This window comes from Oncorhynchus masou, chromosome 9 (genome assembly GCF_036934945.1).
Source record: "Oncorhynchus masou masou isolate Uvic2021 chromosome 9, UVic_Omas_1.1, whole genome shotgun sequence".
In the NCBI taxonomy this organism is placed as follows: Eukaryota; Metazoa; Chordata; class Actinopteri; order Salmoniformes; family Salmonidae; genus Oncorhynchus; species Oncorhynchus masou.
Window position 1 is genome coordinate 44214957 of NC_088220.1, and position 21329 is coordinate 44236285.

The 21329-nt window shown below is 41.6% G+C and overlaps 1 protein-coding gene across 6 annotated transcripts in view; it reads right to left on the minus strand.

Moving 5' to 3' along the window:
• Nucleotides 1–21329, minus strand: part of ldb2a (LIM domain binding 2a) — a 93591-nt gene that overhangs the window by 20910 nt on the left and 51352 nt on the right. For all 6 annotated transcript variants that reach the window (XM_064974098.1, XM_064974097.1, XM_064974096.1 and 3 more), the window contains exons 3-4: nucleotides 8863–9035; nucleotides 3017–3139 (exon numbers count right to left, since the gene is read on the minus strand). In XM_064974098.1, the coding sequence (XP_064830170.1) occupies nucleotides 3017–3139; nucleotides 8863–9035 (296 nt within the window). The remainder of the gene's footprint in view (nucleotides 1–3016; nucleotides 3140–8862; nucleotides 9036–21329) is intronic.

The window sequence follows — 21329 nt, forward strand, 5'->3', positions numbered from 1 at the left end:
GTGTGTGTGTGTGTGTGTGTGTGTGTGTGTGTGTGTGTGTGTGTGTGTGTGTGTGTGTGTGTGTGTACATGTTTGTGTATTGTCTGCGTTGGTGTCTATGTTGGTGTTGTGCATGTCTGTGTGCACGCGCACAAGCACGATTGTGTCTGTCTAAATTCAGTCTTCTCATTTCCAGACCTAGTTCCCTCTACCCTTTTCATTAGTCGAGGCTATGATCAAAAGAGCTAACTCACTTTTACACATCACTCACATGCCTGTGAAATATCAGGCCAGGGCCCACAATACCCTACTCTCCTGGAATTAGTGGGAATACCCACAGGGGCCAATTTAATGGTGTGTGAATTTCATAGGAAGATTTGGCAAAAAGAAGGAGGCTGGCTACACGTGGAAAACTACTTCTTAAATGTACCTGTAGGCCCACAAGGCTGAAGAAAATAGATATATAGTTTCTATCAGTCATTGTTGCACACTTCAAGGTAGGCTATGCATTTAGATTACGATAGGTTGCATGCATATGGGTAATGTATTTGATGCATACATATTCAAGATACTAGAGTATGCAACGAGTATGACTGTGCACTACTGAATATAATATACTATGTCTAACGTATGGAATTATGACAATTTATAAGTTGCTCACTTTACTGGCCTTCCTTCCGTGTGACTATTATGTTGAATACACTTACTGGAATTAAACAGATTATTAATTTGACCTTTTTTTTGTTGCTCAGGCTAGGGCCCTCTTTGATCCAAGCCTTCCTTTGATGTCTGCAAATAAATTGGTTTATGAAATCCCTCCAAATTGGGACACTTTCCAAACTGCTTTGTATGGCTTTTAAATTCATATGCTATGAATAGCATTTAAGTGTCTTGGTGGAGTTGGGGCACTTTAGACCCTGTGGAGCAGGACTCACATTACATTTTGAGGATAGGATACATCTGAATGGGAAAAGGGCAGGTGACATATAGTTAGAGGACTCCTCTTAGTATTGTTCCATTATAGCGTCTGTGAGACCACGGGCAGAGCCATTGAGGCCATCTCCATTTTCAAGTTGTAAATGTTCTTCTTCTTTTGTTTGAAAAAAGCATAAAGCTAATATTGGTGACTTAACCGCCACCTGCATTGCTGGAGTCATGAACCAAATCCTGCGCGTCATTCATTTATTGTGGCCACTATATGGCGGTGACATAGCTTAAAGCCGTTTACAAACCATGCAACCAATTGGCCACAGGTTAAAATTCACAACTTTGATTCATCTGCTTTCTATGCCCTCGTATTTAGCCTCACATTGAAGAGTTTTACCAGTTTCTTTTTTAGGACAATCATGGCTACAAGAACACAAAACCATTTGAAATTAACATTTGCATGAATGAGTTTTATTGACAAATGTCAAAGAACAAATAATTGTTGCCACGCAAAAAAAGAATGCTGTAATTACAGAAATTGTTTGCTCAGTGGGAAATTAATATCCAACTAGTCAGTGACAACTGTGTGGAGTTTGGAATTTGTGACAGCAACTATGTGAGCTTATTTCAGTATTATAGACACTATGTCCTGGGATTTCCTATGATCTTCTATGTAGACAACCCTGACCTTCTAACGACTGTTGTGTGGCTTGTGAGCATCATAGAGCAAAACATTACATTTGCGTGTTCGCGAGAGTCAAAGCTTTTCATAGTGGGTTTCTAATACGTTGTAGTTCAAACCGTTTTCGAGAGTCACCCTTGTCTCACAAACACATCTCCAGTACAACTGTCAAACCAAGACGTTTTTACACCAACTTTAGCATCCCGCTAGCTTTTCGCTGCCTTTCCTTTGTATCTGAAACCTATTGCAGGCGACAAGGCCTGTACTTTTATTTCCTAGTCATTATTGCCATAATGTATTTAAATGTCACCCCAACCCCTCAGTATAAAAGTTACCTTACCATCTTTGACAATTGGCACAAATTAAATCCTAGTCTGGTCCAAATAGAAACGTTGCTTGCTCTATTTTGTGGACAAGACATGTCAATCAAGCAAGCCGGGCAACTAAAAGCAACTTTCTCTAGACAATGACTTGGTTTGTTGCTAACATTAGCTAGCTGTTTGCTATCTCCAACATTTTGAGTTTAACTGTAGACACCTTTTTAATTCACCATAGCATGAAAATCAACACATTATAGTACAAATGGTTTTACAAGTATGGCGAGCTGCTAACTGACTGAACTTACTAATTGTGAACGTGAAGAAATGGAAGCAGTACATTGAAAGCAGCATTTCTGTTGGATTTAGAGCTTGCTCTCTCACATCAGGTTAACATGACAACGATCGCAACAACAGAGTCAAAGTTGAATGTCTCTTGCTCAGTTGTGGCAAGCAATGGCGGTATAAAAGGTGAATGCCGACAAGAATGTGGAAAATATTTGGCTGTCTGAAAGGGGACCATATAAACATTGCCCAATTATTTGTTCTGTCAACATACCGCAAATCCTATGTCAATAAGGTATACTTCAGCCTCCGTCAATCGCACAGGCTAATGGTGGAAGAAATAGACGAATCCAATGCAAAAAAACAGAAGTCTGTAGCAAACACACAATGTTTAAAAGGGGTTAGAAGCACTAAATGATGCCGGCGTGAGTGTGGGACTCAAGAGGTTGAAGAAGACAATGCTCTGATCATTGGCTGATTGCTCCCAACCCATCCTCACCCAGTTGACTACTTTAAAATGGTGGAAGCCCTCAATGGCAATGTCCATGCAAAACTGAGTATATCCATGATGACTTCCTCAACATTCTCTATGGTTCTCACCATTCTCTATTATTCTCTATCATTCTTAGAATTCTCCATCATTCTCTACGGTGCGTGGGTGGCACATGTTGATGATGTCAAAGCATAGAGTTGGACATAGGGCACACCTCTGCATCTTGCTATAGCGGGGTCTGTGACAGCATGGCCAGTGCCCTCTATCCAACTCGATGTGTTACATTTGTGTGGGTGTGCAGTCAGCGCATGTTGATGATGTCACACCACTCACGTGCATGGCCAGGATGCTGCGGGGGATGAGTTCTCGGTTCTGCCGGATGGTGAAGTGCCAGGTCTTGATCCTCATGAGGTCGTCAAAGGCAAATTCAAGAATCAGGCGGCCCTCTGTGCATACCTGTCCCAACAACAAAGCCGGGGTAACACTTTCTTAGAAGGGCATATACATAAGACATGCGTAACACCTTCCTGAGACCAAGCATGACACATTTATGAGTGCTGCAGTATCATTCATAACAACCTTTTTTAACAAATGTAGGACTACTCAGCTTCATTCGACATAGGTTTTCAAGATCACTTAGTACACAGTAGGCTACAGTTTACGTCATCTTTGACATCATTCCCCCATACTAATGTACAGTGCATTCAGAAAGTATTCAGACCCCTTCACTTTTTCCAAATTTTGTAATGTTAGAGCCTTATTCTAAAATGGATTAAACATTCCCTCATCAATCTACACACAATACCCCGTAATGACAAACCGAAAACCAATTTTACATTTTTTTTAGCAAATTTATTACAAATAAAAAACAGCAATACCTTATTTACATAAGTAATGCACAGTTTTTCTTTTACTATCAGACATTTTTAATTTGCTGGCATGCGGACGTCTGTTTATTGGGTAATCACAACAGGGATCGATTTTTATGAGCAAGGAATGATTTTCATAAAACTCAGCATGTCCTTCAGTTTCAAATTTGTTCAAGTTGTTTGGAATTGGGCAGACTATTATTTACTCTGTCCTTATTCAGCAGGTCTGTCCTTGTTCCTCTCATCCCTCACACTCTCTTGAAGATGACGTTGAGAGGAGTGTGTTTACGGCAGAGACAAAATAAGTTTGGGTCAGAGAGAGTAGCCAATTAAGAGACAGAGAAATAATGAGAGAGGGAGTGTGCAAGAGAGAGAGAGAGAGAGAGAGAGCGCAAGCGAAAGAGAGACAGTATGAGTGAGAGACAGGGAAAAAAACACATTCGCCCCTTTAGCCGAATTCAGTGTTGTAGGGGCCCTTGCAGTTCCCGATGTTTCGTTGCTGTGGCAACCGGAGGGAGAGAGCGGGCAGCAAAAAAAAAAGAAATCAGCTGATTAGTTGGCATGGCAACCAAAAAGATGTAATCCCACCAGACACACTCTAATCAATGCCCCCAGCACAGATGGTCTCTAGAGGATCAACAAGAAAGAGGCTGGCGGGCATACAGGCCTGGTCACGTGGTATCACTCCGCAACCCTGGAAAAAAATGAAAAAGTAGAGAAAAAGGGATTTTTTCCCCCTCTGGTATCTCCTACCATTGAATATATGATTTAACCCATTCTGGTAATGTAGTTTAGTCTATGCTACTTGGCTACAATGTGAGGATGTTTCTCTATGCAGTATGTACTGTCTGGATTTTGTAGTCATGAGTTATTCTGGCCATTGAGATGACATTACAGAACTACTTTCTGATAGTTATCAAGTTAGTCATTGGATATCTAACAATGTGCTTGTCTTTAAATCTGTGCAGATTAGACAGAATAAATATTTGAAAATAATCCTAACTGTTTAATGGACAATAGAAAGGGTTTTCGTTCTAGTTTGATTATGATTCCAACTGCTTCTTAAACGAGTTGCACTCTGGCCACAGGGCAAAAGTATGAGTTTAACAATACTGGCTACAGATGTTAGTGAAATTCTGTAACGCTTCCATTGGTATTAACACAAAGACCTACACATGCTAAAATATATATTTTTGTACATTGTGAAACATTCTATTCAGAAATTCCATGAAGCGATATCACAGAGTTAAACAGAATATAAAGGGACCCTTAAATGTACAGAAATATTGTCCAGAAAAAAATACATTTTATCATATGTGTACTGTACACTATCGGTCAAAGTCTTAGAACACCTACTCATTCAAGGGTTTTTCTTTATTTTTTACTAGTTTCTACATTGTACAATAATAGTGAAGACATCAAAACTATGAAATAACAAATATGGAATCATGTAGTAATAAATCAAAATATACAGTATGTTATATTTTAGATTCTTCAAAGTAGCCACCCTTTGCCTTGATGACAGCCTTACACACTCTTGGCATTCTCTCTACCAGATTCAATCCTGAAAGGTTGGGAACCATACCAGGCCAAACACATAGAATGCCCACCCCAATAGGGGAGGCAGGGTAGCCTAGTGGTTAGAGCGTTGGACTAGTAACTGGAAGGTTGCAAGTTCAAACCCCCGAGCTGACAAGGTACAAATCTGCCCTGAAGAATTTGTTAAGAATTTGTTCTTAACTGACTTGCCTAGTTAAATAAAGTTAAACAAAAAAAAGACTCATACCCTGACCAAACCAAAATAGAGACACAAAAAATGAACTACAGTCAGGGTGTGACAATCCTCTGCAGCAGAGTTAACTCTGGGTCCTCCATTCCTGTTGTGGTCCTCATGAGAGCGAGTTTCATCATAGCGCTTGATGGTTTTTGCAACTGCACTTGAAGAAACTTTCAAAGTTCTTGAAATGTTCCATATTGACTGACCTTCATGTCTTAAAGTAATGATGGACTGTCATTTCTCTTATTTGAGCTGTCCATAATAGGGCAATCTTCTGTATCCCCCACCAATGATTGGCTCAAACGCATTAACATTTAAGAAGGCACCCCTGTTGATTGAAATGCATTCCAGTACTCCACCTTGTGAAGCTGGTTGAGAGAATGCCAAGAGTGTGCAAAGCTGTCATCAAGGCAAAGGGTGGCTATTTGAAGAAATATATTTTGATTTATTTAACACTTTTTTGCTACATGATTCCATATGTGTTATTTCATAGTTTTGATGTCTTCACTATTATTCTACATTGTAGAAAATAGTAAAAATAAAGAAAAACCCTTGAATGTGTAGGTGTTCTAAAACTTTTCACTGTTAGTGTACATAAACTGTACAGCCAAAATTTGTCGTAGCAACTACACCATAGTGAAGTTTCTTTATTGGTTGGCTAAAATGGATTGTTATTCAAAATCATTACCAATAAAATGGCTTTACAAAATCTTTACTCTTACAATAGTACACTTCATGGGACTGTATGAAAGGTACAGGCAACTGATGAAAATTGTTGTGAATACAAACAGTGGTCATAAAAAGGTAAGGCCCCTTGGAGAGTCCCAATTGATTTAAGAAGCCTGTAATAAATCTTCTCCACATTTGCTTGGCTAAGGGATCTCAGTCACATATTCTGGGAGGAGAGAGTAAAACAGCATCACAAGCTTGCTCAAGAGACACCATTCTCTACTGTATAAGGTGCTACATAACAGATTAGGTTCAATATATAAATATTATTTAAATATACACATTCATTATAAATAAGGGTGTAATAGAGCATTAATAATACATTTGTAACATATAGTAACGTTATAAAACATCATCATATACATTCATTATGTATTAGTCTGTAATCGGATGGCTTGGGGTTAAACACCCCCAGGGTTAAACCCCCCCCCCCCTGTAATTCTCACAGAAACCACTTAATGTCACCAAAACATTTCCAACACTTTCCCTGGATGCCACTAGTCTTGCTCAACTAAACATGTCATCTGTCTCATCTTAAAGTTTTAAGTCACTCCAACAAAACGATTTAGAGGTACAGTGATTTAATATTTTGTGCTTTAGAAAAATGTAAATATATAACTTAACGGAGTTACATCTATAAATGTTTATCAATATATATATATATATATATATATATATATATATATATATATATATATATATATATATATATATATATATATATATATATATATATATATGCATATATATTCCAGTAGGGATACTCCAGTACTCCACTAAAGACAAATAATTCACTAGGATATATATAGGAGGTTTTGCCCCAAACATACTCACTTTAAATTGTACTACTTTATTAAAAACTGATGACCATTTTTCTCTCTAACCAAGTGGATTATTTATCTTTAGGCAAAAAATGGTCATCCGTTTTCAATAAAGTAGTACAATTTATAAAGTAGTACAATTTAAACCTCCTGGACAATCAATGCAAGTCAATGGTACCTATATTAGCATTTTCAAATCAAGTCCAAATCATCTTATCATCATGGGGCTGCAGGGTAGCCTAGTGGTTAGAGCATTGGACTAGTAACCGTCATTGAAAATAAGGGTAGCCTAGTGGTTAGAGCATTGGACTAGTAACCATCATTGAAAATAAGAATTTGTTTTTAACTGACTTGCCTAGTAAAATAAATAAAACAATCTATAAGTATCCTCTTTGAGCAACACAATCCATTTTGAGATACAGTAATTGAATGATGATTTGAACAGGAAGGATGGAAATAAAAAGAGGCCATTATATTGAAGATATTAATAGTGCGATGTGCAATGTCATTTTGACAGTGGGGCAAAACACCACCCTCTCTAAAGTTTCTGTTTTTATTAAATAACAAAAATATATATAATTCTGCCCACTTATTTCCCTTCAAAATGTGTTTGCCTATGGATAGCCTGTGTGCACATATCTACATCTAACCAAACGTAGCTATGTTGTTGTCAGAAAATAGATATTTCCCTTAAGGGGGGGGGGGGGGATACATTCTGTAGTCAAGTGCTCCCCTATTCATTATATTAGGCTGTAATATACCATTATTACACTGTTATTACATTCTAATTCATCAACCTTGTCAATTCAATTCAAATTGGCTTTTGCTTAAACAGATCACTCAATAAATGAGAATTAAACAGCGAGAGATAGAATCATTGACTGTCCCCACAGGTAGGGATGGCCCACTGGGCTACAGTTACAAGGGATTTGGTCCCGATGCTACATCCATAGATCTCCCGTCTGGTTTTTCCATCCCCCACAGGAAGTTCTGGCAATTGGGCTACAGTAACAAGGGCTTTGCCCCAATGCTTCATCCACAGAGCCTAGGTATAGTGGGGCCTGCTGAGTGTTGCATCGAGGTTCTGGGATACCATAGGGGTGCAGCGGGGGGTACCATCGTGCAAAAACCGACACCCTCGCCTCACACGCACACAATTCCACATGCTGGGTTTACACATCCAGATTACTCCCAGCGGGATGGCGGGGGCTTCTCCCTCTGGGATAGGGAAGGAGCCAGGAATGATTTCTCCAGGGATGAGGAATGGGGGGCTGGAGGAAGGAGGGTGGAAGGGTGGAGGTGAGAGAAGAGGGGAACGAGGCAGAGCTCATTGAGATTCAGCGCTCCAGAGCCAGAAGCCTGGATGGGAGCTCCCGGAACGTGCTCTGTTAGTGGAATTTCTTTTAATTAATTAATTTTTCCACTTCCTGATTTTGCTAAAGCTTAAATGGGTCGGTTGAGAGAATATTTTTCATTTACCGTGTTTGTATGTACTGTTATTGTTCTTCATCTGTTGCAGTTTACATTTTCCTCTCTTCTCATGATACTATGCAAGCTATGGTATACCCCTAACATAGTGACTAGGTTTTATGATAACACTGCATTGTGGGTAATTTTATGGAAGCAAATTCTGTGTGTGCTTCACTGCAGTGTTCATTCATGGAACAAGGAATCCCTGTAGCTATCTTCACTAGCACGAGCCTCACTTTAAATTCAAAAGACAGTCTGCAGAACCAGATTCCAACACAGTTGACCATCTGAATAGTGCTGCTAGATACTCCTTTTAGGAGCCTCACCCACCATACTTTTACTCACTTCAGCTTTGTGGAAAATAATTTAATAAATGTAAAAAACTGTCATGGATACGAACTTGAAACAAATCATTTCAATTTGATAGTAAATAAAATAAAATCTCATAAGATCTTGGTGTTTTGGTAAGTTACAATGACAGCCTTGCATTTATTGCTGGGGTTACGATCTTACCTTTGTAAACATTGGTTTACCGTGCTGAGTGACCATGGTACACTGATCACAGTCCACAGTGATGCAGGAGTTGTGGAAGGACTCCTTGGAGTGCTTGAGGATGTAGTACAGGTCAGTGACGCCACCCTCAAACACTGTGCTGAAGTAGCGCGGGATGAGCGTTCGTCCGATAGCTGAGAAAAAAAGGGGGAGAAAAGAGCGGGGAAGTTATTAATAATTGAAATATGGGACTAAAGTAGTGAAGGGTGAGTGTATGTCCAATTTAAAACAGGGAAAACAGAGTAAAAATACATAATTCACTCATTAAACTTCTTAGGGATCAAATCCCGTTACCGGGATTGATTTGACAACATCCGGTGAAATCACAAGTGCAATACACCAAAATAAAGCTTTACTTCTTGTTAATCCAGCCACCGTGTCAGATTTCAAAAAGGCTTTACGGCGAAAGCAAACCATGCTATTATCTGAGGATAGCACCCCATCAAACAAACACAGACAATCAATCATATTTCATCCTGCTAGGCGCGACACAAAACTCAGAAATAACGATATAATTAATGCCTTACCTTTGAAGAGCTTCTTCTGTTGGCACGCCAATACGTCCCGTAAACATCACAAATGGTCTTTTGTTCGATTAATTCTGTCGTTATATCTCCAAAATGTCCATTTATTTGGCGCGTTTGATCCAGAAAAACACTGGTTCCAACTCGCGCAACATGACTACAAAAGATCTAATAAGTTACCTGTAATCTTTGTCCAAACATTTCAAACAACTTTCCTAATAAAACTTTAGGTATTTTTTAACGTAAATAATCGATAAAATTTAAGACGCGATTAACTGCGTTCAATAGCGGATAAAAACAAAGTGGAGCGAGTTTTCAGGTCGTGCGCCCCTAACAAACAGTACACTAGACTCGACCCTCGTTCTGAACAGCCCTACTTCTTCATTACACAAAGGAAAAACATCAACCAATTTCTAAAGACTGTTGACATCCAGTGGAAGCGATAGGAACTGCAACCAAGTGCCTTAGAAATCTAGATCCTCATAGAAAAACCATTGAAAAGAGAGTGACCTCAAAAATTATTTTTCCTGGATGGTTTGTCCTCGGGGTTTCGCCTGCCAAATAAGTTCTGTTATACTCACAGACATAATTTTAACAGTTTTAGAAACTTTAGAGTGTTTTCCATCAAAATCGACTAATTATATGCATATCCTAGCTTCTGGGCCTGAGTAGCAGGCAGTTTACTTTGGGCAAACTTTTCATCCGGTGTTGAAAATACCGCCCCCTAGCCCGAAGAGGTAATTCATTCATTTGTAGACTCAGGTTTTTACCAAACTAGCCTTTATAGGTTAGTTATGGTCTATTAAAATGTGTAGGTATGTGAAGGTACCTGACAAAGACCTACAGTATAGATGGATAGAAGGTTTTACACCATGTATGCTACCCAATTTTAGCCATTACTGATCTGCTTTTCTTTGCTTAATGTGAAGTATCCACACAGTAGAAAGCAAACCATTTGTTTTGCAAAATACAGGCTCCTTCACTTGTTTGCCGGTTTAGTGAGGGAATTATTCCAAGCATGCAAAGTAAAACTTGGGACAGTCTGGTTTGAAAGTTACAGGAAAGCTGTGAAAGGTTACTAGAGAACACTAAAGTACTCAAAGCAGAGGAAAGGCGCGGATTTAGTGTTTGACAAAATCAAGAGAGTGAGAGAGAGAGAGAGAGAGAGTAGGGGAGGGGAAAGTATGCCAGTGTATTTTGCCCTCAGGCTTTCTTGTTCTTTCTCCTCTTCCGTCTATTCTCTTTCAGCTTGATCTCTGTTTAAATTAATATAACGAATAATACAAAAGGATCATGCTTTAGGATACACTGTGTGACATTATGCAAAAGAGAAAAGATATCTCTTCATCACATTATCAGCTTATGTCGGGGTAGTGTATTTGTAACAAGGGAAGGAGACACTATCAAATCAAATCAAATGGTATCAGTCATATGCGCCGAATAAAACAGGTGTAGACCTTACAGTGAAATGCTTACTTACTGAACAAGCCCTTAACCAACAATGCAGTTTAAAAAAATATGAATGAGAATAAGAAATAAAAGTAACAAGTAGTTAAAGAGCAGCAGTAAAATAACAATAGCGAGACTACATACAGGGGGGTACTGGTACAGAGTCAATGTGCAGGGGCACCGGTTAGCTGAGGTAATTGAGGTAATATGTACATGTAAGTAGAGTTATTAAAGTGACTATGAATAGATAATTACAGAGAGTAGGAGCAGCTTAAAACCGGAGCAATGCAAATAGTCTGGGTAGCCATTTGATTAGATGTTCAAGAGTCTTATGCCGTGCGGTAGCAGAGAAAACAGTCTATGACTAGGGTGGCTGGAGTCTTTGACAATTGTTAGGGCCTTCCTCTGACACTGCCTGGTATTGAGGTCCTGGATGGCAGGAAGCTTGGCCCCTGTGATGTACTGGGCCGTACGCACTACCCTCTGAAGTGCCTTGTGGTCGGATGCTGAGCGGTTGCCATTCCAGGCAGTGATGCAACCAGTGCTCTCGATGATGCACCTGTAGAACCCTTTGAGGATCTGAGAACCCATGACAAACCCATTCCTGAGGGGGAATAGCTTTTGTCGTGCCCTATTCACGACTGTCTTGGTGTGCTTGGACCATGTTAGTTTGTTCGTGATGTGGACACCAAGGAACTTGAAGCTCTCAACCTGCTCCACTACAGCCCCGTCGATGACAATGGGGGCATGCTCGGTCCTCCTTTTCCTGTAGTCCACAATCATCTCCTTTGTCTTGATCATGTTGAGGGAGAGGTTGTTGTCCTGGCACCACACGACCAGGTCTCTGACCTCCACCCTATAGGCTGTGTCTTGTTGTTGTCGGTGATCATGCCTACTGTGTCATCAGGAAACTTAATGATGGTGTTGGAGTCGTGCAGTCATGAGTCAACAGGGAGTACAGGAGAGGACTGAGCACGCACCCCTGAGAGCCCCTGTGCTGAGGATCAGTGGTGTGGATGTGTTACATACCCTTACCACCTGGGGAAGGTCCACCTGTCAGGAACTACAGGATCCAGTTGCAGAGGGAAGTGTTTATGGTTTGCAAGCCCTGCCATATCCGACAAGTGTCGGAGCCGGTGTAGTATGATTCGATCTTAGTCCTGTATTGACGATTTGCCTGTTTGATGGTTCGCCGGAGGGCATAGCAGGATTTCTTGCAAGCTTCCGGGTTAGAGTCCCGCTCCTTGAAAGCGGCAGCTCTAGCACAGTGCGGATGTTGCCAGTAATTATTTAACCAGGCAAGTCAGTTAAGAACAAATTTTTATTCACAATGACAGCCTACCGGGGAACAGTGGGTTAACTGCCTTGTTCAGGGGAAGAATGACAGAGTTTTACCTTGTCAGGGATTTGATCCAGCAACCTTTTGCTTACTGGCCTAACACTCTAACCACTCGGCTACATGCCACCCCAAACATTCTGATAGAAATTTGGTAAAACAGATTTAAGATTCCCTGCATTAAAGTTCCCGGCCACTAGGAGCGCCACTTCTGGAAGAGCATTTTCCTGTTTGCTTATCGTGTAATAAGGCTCGTTGAGTGCGGTCTTAGTGCCAGCATCGGTCTGTGGTGGTATGTAGACAGCTATGAAAAATACAGATGAAAACTATCGAGGTAGATAGTGTGGTATACAGCTTGTCATGAGATACTACCTCAGGTGAGCAAAACCTTGAGACTTCCTTAGATGTCGTGCACCAGCTGTTGTTTAAATAGATGCATAGTCTGCTCCCCTTTTTCTTACCAGACGCCACTGTTCTATCCTGCCGATACAGCGTATAACCAGCTAGCTGTATGTTGATAATGTCGTCGTTCAGTCATGCCCCGTGAAGCATAAGATATTACAGTTATTAATGTCCCATTGGTAGTTCAATCTTGCTCGTAGGTCATCGATTCTATTTTCCAGTGATTGCACGTTAGCTAGAAGAATGGAAGGCAAGGGGGGTTTATCTGATCACTTACGAATTCTCAGAAGGCAGCCTGACCTTTGTCCTCTTTTTCTCCATCGTCTCTTCACGCAAATGACGGGGATTTGGGTCTGTTCCCAGGTAAGCAGTATGTCTTTCACGTCGGGCTCGTCGGACTCATTAAAGGAAAAAAAGCTTCTGCCAGTTCGTGGTGAGTAATCGCTGTTCTGATGTCCAGAAGTTATTTTCAGTCATAAGAGACGGTAGCAGCAAGTGGTTAGAGCGTTGGACTCGTAACCGAAAGGTTGCAAGTTCAAATCCTGAGCTGACAAGGTACAAATCTGTTGTTCTGCCCCTGAACAGGCAGTTAACCCACTGTTCCCAGGCCATCATTGAAAACAAGAATTTGCTCTTAACTGACTTGCCTAGTTAAATAAAGGTAAAATAAAACATACAAAATGTTAAAAAATAAGCTACAAACAACGCAGAAAAACAAACATAAAAATGCAGTCCGTTAGGTGCACGTAAAACATCAGCCATCTTCTCCGGCGCCATCAGCCATCTTTTCCTGTTAGAAGAACAGTGTTTCGAATCAAAAGAAGCCACGCACATTGGAACCCCCCCGCCCCCATCCTACTCTCTCTCCCTCTGAAACAAGCTACATTATCTAGCAAGACTCTTGATTCTGAGCAGAAATAATGCATTTTAGAGGCAACACACTGTTGGGTGGAATTATGTTCCACTGTTCCCCCGAGGGAGCAAAGCTAGGGAAATAAAACTTCATTTAGAAATGTCCCCCAAAGACAGTAGTGGCTGTGGCTCCCGAGGTTATGACTCCAGAGAGAGAGAGAGAGAGAGGAGAGATAGCTGGTCCTGGGGCACACTCTCTACTACACTGAAGCCTCAGGACCAGAACATCCAATCAATCAGAATGAACCAAATTACCAACTATTTGACCAAGTTTACTGATCAAAATCTTGGAAAAACCCTTGAGAAAGTACAGGCTCAATGAGCACAGCATCGAATTGAGAAGGGTAGACACAGGAAAGCCTGGCTCCCTGTAGAAGAAAGGCTGTGCAACCACCGCACCACAGCAGAACCTGAGACAGAGCTGACTGACAAAATGTTAAAAAATAATAATAATAATTGACAGTGTAATTTTCCCAAATTTTAAACCCTTAATCAAGGTTTCAAAGACCTGTCTGATGAGAATAGGCTACCCGTTCTGTTGGGGGAGGATGCAGAAAGCTGTGGGTTAGCAGTGCACTACATTGTTGCCTGCCATAAAATGAGGGACAGTGTCTGACAGACCAACCAACCTGCACATGTCCTCTACGCCAACTGTTATTGTTCAATGTATGGTTATTTTGACCCTTGATTGTTGTTGTTACTGTTGTCCCATTGACAATATTGATTATTATTATTTTAATTATGTTAATGTATCACTTAATCTCCAAAGTACGCTTTGACAATATGTACATTGTTATGTCATGCCAATAAAGCAAATTGAATTGAATTGAGAGAGGGAGAGAGAGAGAAAGAGAGAGAGAGAGAGAGAAAGAGAGAGCCCGTGACGGGCATGATTTTTCAAATTCGATAAAGTCGGGCATGACTAAATAAACACATAAAAAAGGGTGAGCAGTGGAGGGAGGGAGAGAGAGAGAGGTAAAAGAGAGAGATACACAGATATGCTTCTCGCACACCTGACCAACCCATAAGCTTCAGTGGAAGCCTCGCATGAGGAGACTCAACCAAAAACATATCCCACAAAATAACACTGCACACCCCACCTAAAACACACTGATAGAGTGGGTAATGGCAGGCATGGTAAATATTGTACCATTTCAAGCTCCATAGTCCAGTGTTTCCCCTACATTATTTTCTAGGTGGGGTGCAAAGAGATCCAAAGCATATTGGGGTATTGTGGGGAGGCGGGTGGCAACAGAGCTAGGATGTACACTCTTTGACAAAAAAAAGGTGCTATCTAGAACCTAAAAGGGTTATTTAGCTGTCCCTATAGGAGAAACCTTTGAATAACCCTTTTTGGTTCCAGGTAGAACCATTTCTCAGGTAGAACCCTTTCCACAGATGGTTATACATGGAACCAAAAAGGGTTATCCTATGGGGACAGCCAAACAACCCTTTTGGAACCCTTTTTTCTAAGAGTGTATGTGTGTCTATGTGTCTATGTGTCTGTGTGTCTGTGTGTGTGTGTGAGTGTGCACGTAGATGCATACGTATTGCTTTTTTGTTACTATTAAAAAGTAATGGGTCAGGGACGTGATGAGTCTTAACGAGCCCCAAGGTTATTCAAATGATTTCCACTTACAATTAACACCACTAGAGTAATAGAAACCTCAAGCTCACAAACAAACATTCATTTGTTTTGAAAATGTCTATCCTTCCCCCTTCCCCTCAGTCTCCCTCCCTCTCTCTCCCTCTCATTCTCTCTCTATCATTCTCTCTCATCTCTCTCGTCCCCATCTCTTTTTTTTACCACCAAGTTGATTGGCCCATCTTCAGACGCGGGCACTCGAGAGATAGGATTAACCGCCACTTGTTTGGGTGAACACGACGCGCAACATATGCCTCTCAAGTAATGTGTACCCAAACACGCAATTTACAAACAATTAACGCTGTGTTAATTAACCACATTAATTCATGCCACTTTGTGGAATTGTTCCCCTTGCGAGTCCCTAGGACCGCTGCCAGCAGCCCGAGCCAAAAAGACGTGTGAGAAACAGTTTGGACTCCGAGCAGAACGGGGGTTTCTCGAGGAAAGGGGCCGCTGTCTGCCTTTCCACTAGTTTTCTAGTGAGTGAGTGCACACACACACACACACACACACACACACACACACACACACACACACACACACACACACACACACACACACACACACACACACACACACACACACACACACACACACACACACACACACACACACACAAGTATGAGGGTTGAGGGTGTGCTGTATGTGTGTCCGTAGGTTTGCGTGTATGTGTGTGATGGTGGGGGAGGGGGGGGGTGTGTGTGCTCTATGTGTGTGTGTGTATCTTTGGGTGTGTTGTGTGTCTGTGGGTGTATGTTGGTGAGAGGGATGTGTGGAAGGTTGTGAGAGGGATGGTGGTTAGAGGAAAGGAGAAAGGCAATATCCACAGTGCAACATATAACGAGGCACAGAGGGACTGTAGTAGGAGCATGCTATATGCCCAGGAATTCATATCGACACACACTCAATGTACACCCACCCACACATACATTACAAGAGTCATGTTGAGTATCTGATAGTCTATACTGTATATGATACTGGTAAAATTAATAAATTATGATTTAATAACCATTAACCATATGACCGTTAACCATAATAAAATTGACTAACTGGTCATTGAGTTCAGTTAGTCACAGCTGGATTTTCAAAAGTAAAGGCAGGGTTATGGACAGTCGAGTTGACTTGGGTCCGCCAATAACATTAGTACAGATTCTAGTTTAGTGCATTGTTTATACAGTTAACAGTATGGTAACTAAGCCATTCATTTGTACTTTTCACCCAGTAACCAGTTACGTCAAATACAACAAACTTGACTGAACTTCACTTGAGTTTCAGGGTTGTCACCAGTGGTCATCTCATTCCTATGAGCTGCAGAAAGACGGACAGAAAAGTGATGATGAGACAAAATTCATAGGAGTATCCCACAGAATCGGGGTAAATTAAAAAGGGGAAAAAAGGCGAGAAAGTAGAGAGATACTCAGTGGGTGATTATGCAGCAAATGCAGCTTTACGCACTGCAGACAAGAACGCATGGAAATTAGGGAGGAAGGGAGAAATGGTAGACATATGAAAAACTCTATAGAGTGTCATGTGCAATTTCTATTAGAATCATTGATAGGATTGCATACAGGGCCGGTCCTGGCCGTTCTGCCGCCCTAGGGGAGACAAAAAAGTGCCGCTGCTACAAGAATAGTCCCAATAAGCAAAATTACGTTTAAAAGATGTATTTTTCCCCTAAAAATAAGTACTTTTTGAAATTAGGTTCAATTTTAGTCCTGAATGGAAGGTGAAAACATGTCTTTTCCAGACGTTGAAATCAGGTTCATTTTTGGATATGAATGAAAGTTGAAAATATTTCATTTATAGACTTTTAAGTTTGGGCCAAATCAAGGCTGGTCCAGATCGGACAAAATCTGAACCAAACACAGACGTCTATGATTGGTTCAGATTTGGTCCGGACTGGAAAAGGACCAAAAAAAAAGACATCCAAAAGGCATTGGCCCATGCTTCCTGAGTTATAGCCTACAACAGGGATGGGCAACTCCAGTCCTCAGGGTCAGAGTGGTGTGACACTTTTTCCCCATCCCTAGTCAACACAACTGAACACAGCATTCGAAACTAATTGCATTCTAAACTGAAGATCATGATTAGTTGATTACTGGTGTCAGATGTGTTAGCTGGGCCTGGGGCAAAAGTGTGACACCAATCAGTCCCCAGTTGCCCATCCCTGGCTTACAGTGTTGCCATAAATGTCATTTTAGGAATCCATCTATGTGATAATGTAGGCCTACCGTTTGTAAAACACCCCAAGAAAAGTCAACCCAAAATATGTCCAAAAAACGTAGCAGTCGGTCCGTGCTTAATGAGGTTTAGCTTACCATGTCAGCCAGCAATGGAATTTTATGAATGCCCATCCATGCGGTAGGCCCACCGTTTGTAAAACAGGCCGTTTCATTGGCTTTATTAGTCCTGATTCCTGTGACTAATCAATTTGCTATCAGGGAACAAGGGGCCAGGGTTCCGGGGGAAAAGCACGGTTTCGATTGCTCCTACAGTTTTGCTTCGGCACTGCAGGTTAACTGATGCCCGGCTCAGAAAGACAATTTCCATACACGGCCATGTCAGATTTGAAAATTCCTAACAAGACACCTTTAGTCATCACCTTTGTGCACAAAACATCCATTGAACGATTCAAATAATTGTCGCTGAGACCAATTTTTTTTCTTCATTACTCACAGCCAAAGATATGAATTCACATTTTATATTCATCCAATGTCTGCCATGTTTATGGATGACGTGATGACGTCATCGCTGCTCACGCTGCTCCCTGTGCTTGTCCGCATGTGAAGTAGGTCCGGATAAACCGGATGTAACCTGTACAGTATAGAGATGGTCCATGAATAGGCATGTGCGAACGTGAGTCGATTTACCTTGCAAACAACAGTCGGACATCTTGGACGCATTCTCCAGTTCTTATTATACCTCAGTGTCAGGGAGATGATAGGAGAAAACCTCTTTGCGTCACGGGAGTTGAAGGAAGAAAGGATAGAGGTACTTTTGAGGAGATGGGGAACTCCATTGGAATCGTATTGTAATGCCCACTGTGGATGTTGCCCATGTGTCGTCAATGGGCCGTGCAGTACATTCTGCCATGTGTCGTCAATGGGCCGTGCGGTACATTCTGCCATGTGTCGTCAATGGGCCGTGCGGTACATTCTGCCATGTGTTGTCAATGGGCCGTGCGGTACTTTCTGCCATGTGTCGTCAATGGGCCGTGCGGTACTTTCTGCCATGTCTCGTCAATGGGCCGTGCGGTACATTCTGCCATGTGTCGTCAATGGGCCGTGCGGTACATTCTGCCATGTGTCGTCAATGGGCCGTGCGGTACATTCTGCCATGTGTCGTCAATGGGCCGTGCGGTACTTTCTGCCATGTCTCGTCAATGGGCCGTGCGGTACATTCTGCCATGTGTCGTCAATGGGCCGTGCGGTACATTCTGCCATGTGTTGTCAATGGGCCGTGCGGTACTTTCTGCCATGTGTCGTCAATGGGCCGTCCGGTACTTTCTGCCATGTCTCGTCAATGGGCCGTGAAGGTACATTCTGCCACGTGTCGTCAATGGGCCGTGCGGTACATTCTGCCATGTGTCGTCAATGGGCCTTGCGGTACATTCTGCCATGTGTCATCAATGGGCCGTGCGGTACATTCTGCCATGTGTCGTCAATGGGCCTTGCGGTACATTCTGTCATGTGTCGTCAATGGGCCGTGCGGTACATTCGCCATGTGTCGTCAATGGGCCGTGCGGTACTTTCGGCACGATTGCTTCAAGGAGTGAATGGGAGCCAATTGGGTGCTACAGTAGCTCAAAAACCCAACATTAGCATGAATTTCATGAACAAGAAGTACAACATTAAAAATCCTTTCAGAGATATAAGATAATTATCTCATAGCTTTGGAATTGTGACATTGCATACTTTTGAGGAAAAGAGGCAGGTTTCTCGAGTCATACCTTGACTTGGAGAAGGGCTTGTGTGACGATTAGCTTCGCAACCGCGTGACGCAACATGACAACGTGAATGCGATTGGTTGACAGTCTGCTGGGTGCGGCGTTATACAGTACGTACCTCCATTCCGTTCCTCCATTCATTGCCATTCTATGGGATTCCTATCTCCTCCTTTCTCTAATATCTCTGGAAAGGATATTAATCTGTCAGTGTACTGTTTGCTTTGCGGACATTTGAATTAAATATATACTTTGTCATCATGGCGATATAGATGGTTAGTCCCAGTCGGTATTAGATAGAACGGAGTGGCCACGACCGCCTGTGGGGAAAACAGCCTGTGGTTACCTCGGTTAATCCATTGGCTCACAGCAAATACTTGATTACAAATACAATTACAAAACTGCATTTCAGAAAAGGACAACGTCTAAAGACTGCTGTTAAACATTGCCTGCTCCCGAGCGTTCTCACTACTTTCACGTAATATTGTACAGCTTCCCTCGTCCCCCTTTTCATGACGGTGTTAGCAGCCACGTGAGTGAGTGAGTGATTGCGACTGGAACATTAAGCTAGCCAAGACCAAAAACACGAACCAACGGACTATACAGCTACAAGTAGTGAGTGGAGCAACAAGTAGTGAGTCTTACCTGTGATTAAATGTTTTCCATACACATAGCTACGTGTAGCCTACTCGGACACTTGGTCCCAACATTTCCCACTCCCCTACGCCAAATAGCCTGAAGCCACAGGGCTCTTCTCGCAGGCTCTATTTCCCTACATGGGAGCATTGTGAACCATAGATTGTACATTGAACAACACAGTGACTTTTCGGCGTGTTTCGTTATTTCTGTATAAATTAAAAAGCGACAATGAATTCAATAGGAAATCATGTTTGTTTTCCCCAATTTGTTAGCGGGGTCAAGGGGAATTCCTTAATATTATGTGAGCATCGACTCGGCGTATGGGTGTGTTCTAGACAACTATGCCCATACCATCTACTGGCTGATTTGGCGAGCACGTAATTGTTTAAAAATGATGAAATGTGACATTGGATTTTCCCTTATTGCCAGTGACGAGAGCCTTATAAGTATGACAAGCGCCTACACGATTTCCTGATTTCACAGATGGACCACTTAGAAATTAAATCGTGGTGAATTTTTATTTTATTTTACCAACTGATAGAACATGGGCATTTACCAGAATGACAGGAGTTTTCATGATTTTTTATTATTTTTTTACTTCTGGGGTTGAATTATCCCTTGAAGATATCGACACACAGACATATGAAGAGAAACAAAAAGATTCATTGATGTATTGATATTTTCTGAGTGTGTGATCAATGATTGAAGAGGTTCCTTCTAGCCTATTTAACACAACGAATAAACTGGTCTTGCTATCGACCTGTGTCTTTGCTTACTGTATCTCCAGCAGCACTAATGCTCGAGATAATGCAACGGATGGCCGAGTGTACACGCCAACACGACCTGTCACTGCTGTTACTGTTGGGTCAGAGGTTAAGGTCCATGGAGGGAGAAGAAGCGAACACTATGTGACAAACAGCTGACTTTGGTCAAGTAACGTCAATGAATTGTAAAAATTTATTATTTTATATATATCCCTTTTTACAGTAACATTTGTCACAAAGATATTTGAAGTAACGAGACCTCTAAAGAGCAAGCAGCTCTGTGGCAAGGGAAAACTCTCTAGAACAAAGAAACTTAAAGAGGAACCAGACATCCTCTGGTTTATGATGTACTCTAAATGTGCCAATATTCACAGTTCACAGTATTAAAAATCATGCAATAGTGTCTTGTTTGTAGTTGAACTCTTGTTCGTATAAATAGAGTTCAGGGAGGAACAGGTTAAAGACACACATACTGTAAATTACAGTATGTAAGATCAACCACAGACACATATACATTTGCACACGCGCACGCACGCACGCACACGCACGCACGCACACACACACACACACACACACACACACACACACACACACACACACACACACACACACACACACACTGATGACGATAATGGCACCAGAGGGGATGGCTCTGCTGTTTGGTTCGTTTTTTCCCATTGTTTGTAACTAATTTTGTACATAATGTTGCTGCTACCATCTCTTATGACCGAAAAGAGCTTTTGGTCATCAGAACAGTGAACTCACCTCGAAATGGACTAATATTTTTTATCTTTAATGAGTCGGACGAGAAGGA